Source organism: Dicentrarchus labrax, unplaced genomic scaffold (assembly GCF_905237075.1).
Source record: "Dicentrarchus labrax unplaced genomic scaffold, dlabrax2021, whole genome shotgun sequence".
NCBI classification, from domain to species: domain Eukaryota; kingdom Metazoa; phylum Chordata; class Actinopteri; family Moronidae; genus Dicentrarchus; species Dicentrarchus labrax.
This window is the reverse complement of record NW_026136706.1, coordinates 16,288,935-16,298,270: the sequence shown is the minus strand read 5'-3', so window position 1 is coordinate 16,298,270 and position 9,336 is coordinate 16,288,935. Positions and strand designations below refer to the sequence as shown.

At 38.7% G+C, this 9,336-nt stretch overlaps 1 protein-coding gene across 3 annotated transcripts in view; it reads right to left on the bottom strand.

Annotated features, from left to right (window-relative positions):
• Positions 1 to 264: 264 nt before the first annotated feature.
• The window catches only part of osbpl6 (oxysterol binding protein-like 6), a 42,213-nt gene continuing 33,141 nt past the window's right edge, over positions 265 to 9,336 (bottom strand). For all 3 annotated transcript variants that reach the window (XM_051403050.1, XM_051403052.1, XM_051403051.1), the window contains 8 exons: positions 9,006 to 9,143; positions 6,987 to 7,050; positions 6,727 to 6,805; positions 5,468 to 5,612; positions 5,224 to 5,368; positions 4,886 to 5,012; positions 4,558 to 4,680; positions 265 to 3,326 (listed from right to left, as the gene is read on the bottom strand). In XM_051403050.1, coding sequence (XP_051259010.1) covers positions 3,215 to 3,326; positions 4,558 to 4,680; positions 4,886 to 5,012; positions 5,224 to 5,368; positions 5,468 to 5,612; positions 6,727 to 6,805; positions 6,987 to 7,050; positions 9,006 to 9,143 — 933 coding nt within the window. In that variant the 3' untranslated portion in view covers positions 265 to 3,214. The remainder of the gene's footprint in view (positions 3,327 to 4,557; positions 4,681 to 4,885; positions 5,013 to 5,223; positions 5,369 to 5,467; positions 5,613 to 6,726; positions 6,806 to 6,986; positions 7,051 to 9,005; positions 9,144 to 9,336) is intronic.

Sequence of the window (9,336 nt, the reverse complement as noted above, 5' to 3'; positions counted from 1 at the left end):
ATAGGAGTTAGTTTGTGTTATGGGAAGTTTTTTTTTTGTTTAGAGCTGAATCAATAACTTGATTAATCGGTTAGTAGATGAACAGAAAAATAATCAGCAACTATTTTGATAGTACTTAATCAAAAACAACTATTTTTGAAAATCCCCAATTAAAGCCTCTTAATGGCAAAAAAGACTCTCTGGGAAACCTTGCAATGAAACCTCACGTGGACAACGGTGAAGGACTTTTATGGTCTTTTTACATATAAACCACACACTGATCAGTTGAGTTTTACAGTTTTATTAGAACAAGCACTATGTAGCAGCAGTGTACAGTGTTCATGGAAAGATATGTACTTTGTTTAAATTGCACTTTAGAAGGTACCCATTGGGAAATAGATTTGAAAGAAACTGAGCTGACACAGTGCTTCGTGATACATGTCAGTCCAAAACAAAAACACATGAGAGTCCAATTGAGAAAACATAAAACCCTTTTTTTTGTAAGGCATCTGCAACATTCATTGGCAGGCTAAGTTGTCTAGACATGCAGGTAGAACAATGGATGGATGAAGAAAGCATGAGGAGGTTTTCATGATTTTTTATTTTCTTCACTACAGTCTGACTCAGTGATACCAATCCCTATGCAAAGCATCGCCCCCTACCTCCTCACACAGCTGCTGTCATTCGGGCTTGTTACAAGAAATCACTGATGTAGGCGGGGGGGGGGAGGGGTCAGCTTTTGCAGTAGTGACCCATCTTCTAAATGTGCTGTATTTACAGTGATCACCAAAAATGTATTGGTTACATGTCGGAGTAGCAGAGCAGTGCAGAACATACTTTAACACTGCAAGCATTTTACAGTCAAATAAACCTTTTTTTCTCTCTCTCCTAATGTCAAAGACATGTCCCTTTTTAAAACTTAAGCCAAGACATTTTGTCCACAGCTAAATCCTAAACGCTAACTATCAATATAATTTATCATCTGTAGGCAGGTGGAGACTGGATAATGTGCGGACTTGTTAATGGCATACCTTCTTGGCATGGGGATTCTTATCAGTAGTGTTTGTGAGGCATTAATAAATGCATTAAGGCACAGCAAGTGAAACTGACGCTGACGAGTTGTAGCATTTTAGTTTGTAATCTGGGGTTAAAATTAAAAGAGAAAAAAAAAAAGAAATGGATGCAAAGCAGTACTACCTTTTTGGTTTGTCATCTACAGTACCATATGAACAGTGCACACAATGGATTTGCTTCTCATAGTCTTCACTCTACATATTTATATTCACTCTTTTTCTCCTCCAGTGTCCTCGCCCTGCAGTCCCGAACGAGGGGCATCAACGAGGACAATGTGTGACTACTTTGTGTGTGTTGGGGTTGATCACACGCCCCGTGTTATATTTTCTTACTCTGTAACACAAAAGGGGGACAACTAGTTGAAACATTAAAGCTAATCTGCTTTGCTTTAAACACACAAACTGCAAATGAGTAACTGGTGCTTTGCAGAAGATCATAGTAGTAAAGTCTCTGGGGAATCAGACATTTTTATTCTTGTATAATTTGTTGCTGGACAAACTTGTTTGGCTTTAACGTCTCAGGAACAAAAAGAGCAGATTCTGTTCTTCATGTTGTTGACCTTCAGTATCCTGAAACTGCATTTTCATGGGACGACCTGTAGGTGGCTCTGGTGTTTTCAAAATGCACTCACTGTATGCTAAATGCTGATTCAGAAAATGTATTCCTATTGATTATTGATTAATTAATGTAGGTAATTTAGCAAGAAAAATACCAAACAGTTGCTGGTAATAGTCTACGAATGAGTAATTTTCTTTGTTTCATATCCTAAAAGGTTTTGGTTGTTGGTCAGAACAAGGATGTTGGCCTTTGGTAAACTGTAATGGGACAAATGGAACTATTTATCACAGAAAATGAATAATTTGTTAATTACATCGTTGATAATCTAAAAATAATTGCACATTGGCTGGGTGTAGATGAGTATTTAGCCTCGTACTGGAAATGTGTGACTGCTTTTCTCCTGTTTCACTCTCAAGTCTTATTTATAAAACCTAAATCAAGTGTCTCAGAAGGCTTTACAATCTTTACATCCGTCTTCACCATCTTGTCTTCGACCTTTGATTAAGATAAGTGTCTGGAGTTTGAGCGTGCCCATTACGTCACATCTATCTGCACCACATTCAGAGAGTAAGAGTGAATGTGTGCCCACTATATATGGAGGGAGTTATGTGTGTATTTATGTAACCATGTGATTCAGAGGAGTTGGTTTCATGTAACTATGTTTAAAATTAGACAGTGGGGCAAGGGGAGGGTTGATGAGGTTGTCCCTCTATTTACACAACGAACACCACGACAGATCTCTGTTGACGGTTCAAAAAAAGAAAAACATCTGTAAAGGTTGAAGGTGTGCGCTTGCATCATGTGTTCAAAACACCAGAATAGGATGTTCATCTGAATCCTGCTTCTCCTTCCACTACACCACAAGCTTTGAGAGCTGCTCTTTGAAAATATTCGTTTTAAAAACTCCATCTATGGACACTGTACTTCCTCTGCTGCGGTCGAGATTAATTTTAAATGAGCTGTTTCCCGAGAGAGAGTACTGCTATCACACAGATTCAACAGTATTAAAAGGCAAATAAATAAATAAAATCTGCCAATTCACATAATGCTATTTCACTAAATTCTGAGTCCAAGATATTTTATAAAAATACCTCTTTTTTTTCTACAATAATTGATGATATAGTAAATACGGCTTTATGCCAGTGAAAGCTGCTCTCTAAACATGCACGGTATTGTAGGTAATCAAAAGGTCTACTTCATAGACTAGTCTAACCCAAACGGCTGTCAGAAATCAAATGGCCTCAACAAAAAAAGCGCTAAATCGTGTAACGTTTGTATGGGTGTCTTTTTAAGGCAAGGACATACTCAGAAGTCAAAGGAGCCGAGGAAAGATCTACATAGGAGTGGTACGATTGTTGCCCTGACAACCCAGCTTCGACAAGCACAATGAAGGTGATCCTACAGGATGTTTCCATGGATGGATGACCGTGTGGCAGCGCCACAGAACCTCGACAGGGTTGCTGGGCATCAGGCCATTCCTCAGTCTGCAGTCCATGCACACAGATGTTTCATCATTAACGTGTTTCTCTTTAACACCTCATTGTGCATAGGTAACAGCCTTCTTATCTGCGATGACCACATGATGGACTTGTCGATCCGTGTGCTACCACAGGTTCACTGTATGTTCCATATTGATGAAGCCGGGATTTTTGCGGAGGTCCCAGTACGTGTTGTTTGAGACCCACCTCTCCCTGTGATTGCCATCAACCACTTTCCTGGAAGAAAAGATAGAGAAGTAACAGTTGTGATCAGAGGTGGGAAGTACAGATACTTTGTTAATTTATTTAAGTTGTTTTTTCAGGTAACTTTACTTTTTTTTTTTTTTTTTTACTTTTAGCCGCTATATTTTTACACAAATATCTGTACTTTCTACTGCTTACAAAAAAGGCTTGTTATTTTAGTTTTAATGCATTTGAGGGGAAATATTGATTATTATTATTCTTTTTCTATCCTTGCATGCCTTCCCAACATCAAGGCTGGTGCATATCACACACGGCAGATGTAAGGACCTAACAAATCGAAACAGACCAGAGGGATACTCGACCCTATTTGAAGTTTAGGAAGGGTACATCTTACTTTCATACTTTGTGTACACGTCAGAGCCTGCACTTGAGTAAAGTTGAGTCAGTTCTTTTTGTTACACAAGTATCGGTTCTTCTACTTCTACTACAAAAGCATGAGTGGGTGGGTTTTTATCAAGGCTGGTAAACATGCCTGGAGTCAGATTTACAAATGATGCATGTGCAAAAATAAGAAACTGTTTTCTAAATATAAACTACTATTTATAACAAACTAACCGAGAATTTGGTCCCCACATGCATAATTGTGTATTAATTTTTTTAGAGCAATTGGGGTGATATGATGAAGTGGAGATAAAAAAAAAGGTGCAATCTAGTAATAAAACATAGTTTACGTTTCACTGATTGGGCGATTTCTCAGCACCCTGAACACCAATATGTAAAACCATATTGATAAACTTAATTCTGATTAATGATCTCATTTGATGTCACTTTTTGTAAAATTTTCAATGGAGGGTAGGTTTATTTTCATGGTTATGATTTTTTCATTTTATCCTTTATTGTGATTTTTTTGACTGCTGCAACAATCGAACTGTGTCGTTACAATAAATATGAGGTGAACACTCGCTAACATGAGTGCCAATATGAACTTAAGTAACCATGTGATCTGTTATTGTGAACTTGTGTCCACGGAACAGAAGATTCTGTTTTATAACAGACTGTTGGAAACTGCTGATATGGAAACGAATGAATCAGGACATGGTCTACATCCATCTATGGCTGACAGTGGGAGTAGAAAGCAGGCTCATACATGTGCGCCCAGTTTCACTAAAAAAACAGAACCATGTGTAACGCACAGCTTCTGGATGAAAACAATGTGTATACATATTTCTGTCTGAGTTTTCTGGTTACTGGTGTCTGTGCTTACTTGAAGAAGCGTGGCTCCTGTTTGATGTCGTTCTCCTCTTTCCACTTCCTCCTGGTTCTCTGCAGGTCCTCAATACGCTGCTTCTCTGAGGATGCCATCTCCAAGTTCCCCTCCTCCAGATGCCTGTGTGACCCAAACGTCACTTTTCAGTAAATACATACAGTTTGTCTGGACAGCAATGTGCAATATAAAACTAAAATATTTACCCAGCTGCATTCATCACACAACTAGAACATAACCGGCACATTAACTGATGTCGCGATGGTATTTGTGGGAAATCAGTGGCATGTTTTTGCTTTTGGTGGCAGCTGATGAACTGATGCTGTACCTTTGATCTGGCCTGAATCTTGCGTCTGTTCGGGGCAGAACATCTTTCAACTCGGGGCAGAGCTCATTTAGTTCAATGGCGAACCTGGTGAAGCCATAGTACAGCTCATAGTCTGTGGGCATGGAGCCTGACAAGGAAAGGAAACAACACAACAAAAACCTTAAAATCTGTTTTTTAACATTGTTGGCCTACCCCATCCAAATATATTGTCTGTTTTCAGGAATTTTACACCGAGAACTATCCCCAAAGTCCCTTGAAAACTTCTACTGGACCTTTAATGATGAGTAACCGCAGTCTTAAGTCCAGCAGTGAGTATTGATGAAGAAACCAGTGCCTACCTGGCCTCCAGATGCATTTGGCAGAAGGTGGGACACCACAGTAAAGGCCCTCGTGCCATTTTCCAAAGAGCCTGTGGATCACTTTCCCCTCCTGATCCATCACAAATCCTTGAACCTCATTGACATTAGAACTCCAGTAGTTTCCCTGAAACACAAACACCACACTGTTAGCTTCCCTTTTACCACATTTAAGATGCAGTTATAGTGAAGAGGCTGCTCTCACTGATGACTGAAGATGTTTTACCTTGACGAAGGTAAGTTTGCAGAGGCAGGCGCTGCTCTTTGTGTTTCTGATGGTGATCTCCCCGTAGTGTTCGATCCACCGCCGTCCACTGAGGATGTTGTGTACACAGGTGGTGACTTTGTTCCATTCATAGTGATCTCCAAACCTAGAAATACACAAAAACAGCGTGCTGATTGCCTTGATCTGATGAAAAAAAAGTGATAAAAGTACAACGATATTCTTTTTGTAAACTATGATGACGTCTTTTGTTTATTATAAGTTAATTGGAAAAAATCTTGATCTAGTTTGATCCAGCAGCTTATTCAACAGCCCCAGATTTTCACCATTCCTGTCTAAATCATTTTGTGTGGTAAAAATAGCGTTGCACTCCCCCCGCCCCCCCAAACCTCCCCATCAAGGGTATTATTCGTGGTTTGGAACTCCTTGTAGAGTCATCTGGCCCACATGAGCACATGAACGGGTTACACATTTTGGTGTCTTTATACAGGACATAATGACAAGATACAAATTTATTGTAAGACACTGGCATAACTACCCCTATATATACAATTAAAATAAAAACACAATTTTATTTTTAATACTATTATTTGGTTTGGTGCAAAGGTCAAAGGTGCCCGCAAATGCGTACAGTTGATAGGAAGACAGTAGATTTCAGGCCTTTAGCCAAAGCTAATATAAAATGATGATATAAAAATGCATAGCAACTGCTGTATGGTGCTATTAATGCAAACATAATATTACACTTTCTTATAGTACTGGTGACGTTGCCCTGCTATTAAATAACCATACCATAATAATACCAGCAGTGGCCCCAAGCCAATTTCAGTTTGAGACCCTGGGTATAAATAATGTGTAGTCAAGGTCAATGAGTCATTTCTGATCTCAAATTCTAGATGTAATATTTCAAATTTAATTATTAATCAAACGCTGACTCAAAAACATCAAAATGTCACTGAAATATTAAGTTAATATTAGATCTAGTGTGTGTAGGTTACTGAGAATCTAATAAGGAATGAATAGTAGAGATCAGAAAGATTCCCATGTTCGTGAGCAGACAACTCAAGATGGTTGTATGTGTGTGTGAGGGTTGAAAATACTGTGCAGGATAACACTACATGCATGGACGGACTTTGGTTGATACGAAGGATACCTGTTTGGGATATAAACATTGCAGACTTTTAGTCAGAACTAATAAGTCTGATATGACATGAATGCAGCATCGGTACCAGATGATTTAATACCTTGATTGTAGTGATTACCTGGGAATCATAAGATTCACGGTCCCGATTGGTAAAATCTCCATCGATTTCCCCCAGAACTTGTTTTTCCATCTCACATCTGAAAAGCAAATCAGTAAAAAAGCACCAGAAATGAAAGAAATTCAAGAAAAAAAAAAAGCTTTTTTCAAACAGTAAAATTTCAGCTGGAGATTAAAGAGACTAAACGAGACTGGCAGGCTCATCTGCTAAGCCAGAGTTCCCACGAGGAGAACTCCTCGCTAATTAGGTATGTAGCCTACCTTGCCAGAAGGTGAAGTTCTTAGACTCACAGTGGCAGGCGGAGATGGGAGGGTGGTGGCTCACCTTTGAGAGAAGATCAAATAAAAACAGTCTGACAGCTGCTGTTGTTTGAATTATACATCATCATATATATCTATATATACATCGTCATATATATCTATCTGTCAGTGTCAGAGGACACATGATGGACACATTGTGGCTTTATTGTGGAAACTTAGCTTATAAATTTATTAGATGATCGACATAAGATAAATCTATTTTGATATATGATAGTAAACAGAATATTTGTCTGACCAACAGAAAAAACAACGAAAGACATTTTCACTATTTTCTGACATTTTATCCACCAAGTAATTATTAGTTAAGAAAGTAATTAGCAGACTGAACAATAGTGGGTGCACCCTTGAACAGTGGAATGTGAGGAAAAGGTACAAATGCAGTGCCAGTTTGTGTCCTGATTTGTGTGGTGCATAATGCACTGGTTTGTCTTCTAACAGTCCCTCAAAGACAACCAAATACAGTACTGCAGTTATTCCTTCATGAACAAGACAAGTAGTAGTGAATTATAAAAATAAATAACTGCTGTTTACAAAGTCAAGACTTTGAGGATTCATTTTTAAGCTGACATTGACAATAAATCCTTAACGTGGTTAGAAAAAATTCGAAATTTAAACATCTACAACTGGGCAATCTCCAGCTGCTGAGTGTGATATGATGGAAAGCTCCAGAACAGCTACTAAATGGGCGACAAGAGAAGATTTGGTTGGCTGCAGAGTCAAGAATAAATGTTGAAACGCCTTTTTTATTTACTTATTTATCTGTTTATGGTATTATTATCAGTTTTATCCCCTTTTTCTATTTATACATGTGGGGGATGAAAATGTTGGATGGGTAGTAAAATGCCTATAAAGGGTAAGGGGGGTGTAGTTTTATGGTAGGAGATGACCGGTCAACAGATGGTCACAGCCATGGGGTCAGCTCACAGGACTTTTTCTGTGAGGGACCTCAAACCCATATATGTGGATTTTACAGTAGTAATAGTACAACAGGGGTGCTCACTGTGAAAATGATGTACTGAGGGGTATATAAAGCGGAGCGTTCTAGAAGTCGAGAGAGAATACTCATGACGTGGTTTCTCTCCATGCTGCGTGTAATAAAGTGCGTTGATTATCGCACCAGCTCGAAGTTCTTCAGAGAACTAGCGCTCTGAATTTTGAGAAGAATTTCCATGACAATACATTTCAACCTTTCCTTTTTTTAACTGTTTATTTGGGATATTTATCATAATCTGTTACTTACATTTAGGTATTTGTATATCAAGCCCAGTTTTATTTGGTATATTCTTTTCTTATCCTAAGTTTTCATCTTTTTCTAATTCTGCCTTGTGTTTCCTCACTGCAACTTGATGAGATAGCGTTTCCTCAGTTTGTTTATATTTTCTGTTTTACTGTTCACAAAACAAGTTTTACTTTACTCTCTCTGTGTACAAATAAGCTGCAGAAGAGCTTCTTATTATTAACTCAGATAGAAGGAAGAAGAAGAAGAAGAAGAAGAAGAAGAAGAAGAAGAAGAAGAAGAAAATGTCTATATATCCAGATAAGATAAGATAAGATAATGCTTCTGTTTAAAATGAACGTAAATGTCCAGTGTGTAACATTTAGGAGGATCTGTTGGAAGAAATGAAATATAATATTCATAGGTATGTTTTCATTAGTGTATAATCCTCTGAATAAAGAAACTGTTATGTTTTTGTTACCTTACAATGAGCCTTTTATATTTACAGACGCTGCGGGTTGTCTTCCATGGAGTCCAGCATGTTTTTACAGTAGCCCAGAGGGGACAAACCAAACACTGGCTCTAGATAGGGGCGTTAGCATTTTTCTCACATTCTGCAGCCACCATAAATTCTCCTTTGCACTTTTAAAGGGCGGATGAATGTGCGACTACACCGCTAGATGCCACTGAATCTCACACGCTGGACCTTTAATATCATAAAACATTTCTGTGCACAGACCTACCTGCTCCGAGAAAAAACAGAAGCCCTTGTCTTCCCGAATACATTCATAAGTCTCTCCGAGTAGCGGGTTGAATGGCTTACTTCCTGCTCTGTAGTAAGTGGATGAGTAGCCTGAGACGGCAAAAGCAGCAACGAGAACCTGTCCGAGAGTCGAAATAACACAGCAAACATAAGCAGAAGGGGATTAACTGCTTCACATTAGCAGGCTTTCTCATGAATAAGCAGAACATTAGCATTCACTGGGCGCTATCAAAAGGACAGAAGACAGATAAAAATAGTAGGATCCAAGGTCAGCAGCTGCATTGAAGCGTACTACCGCCTCGCAGACATGA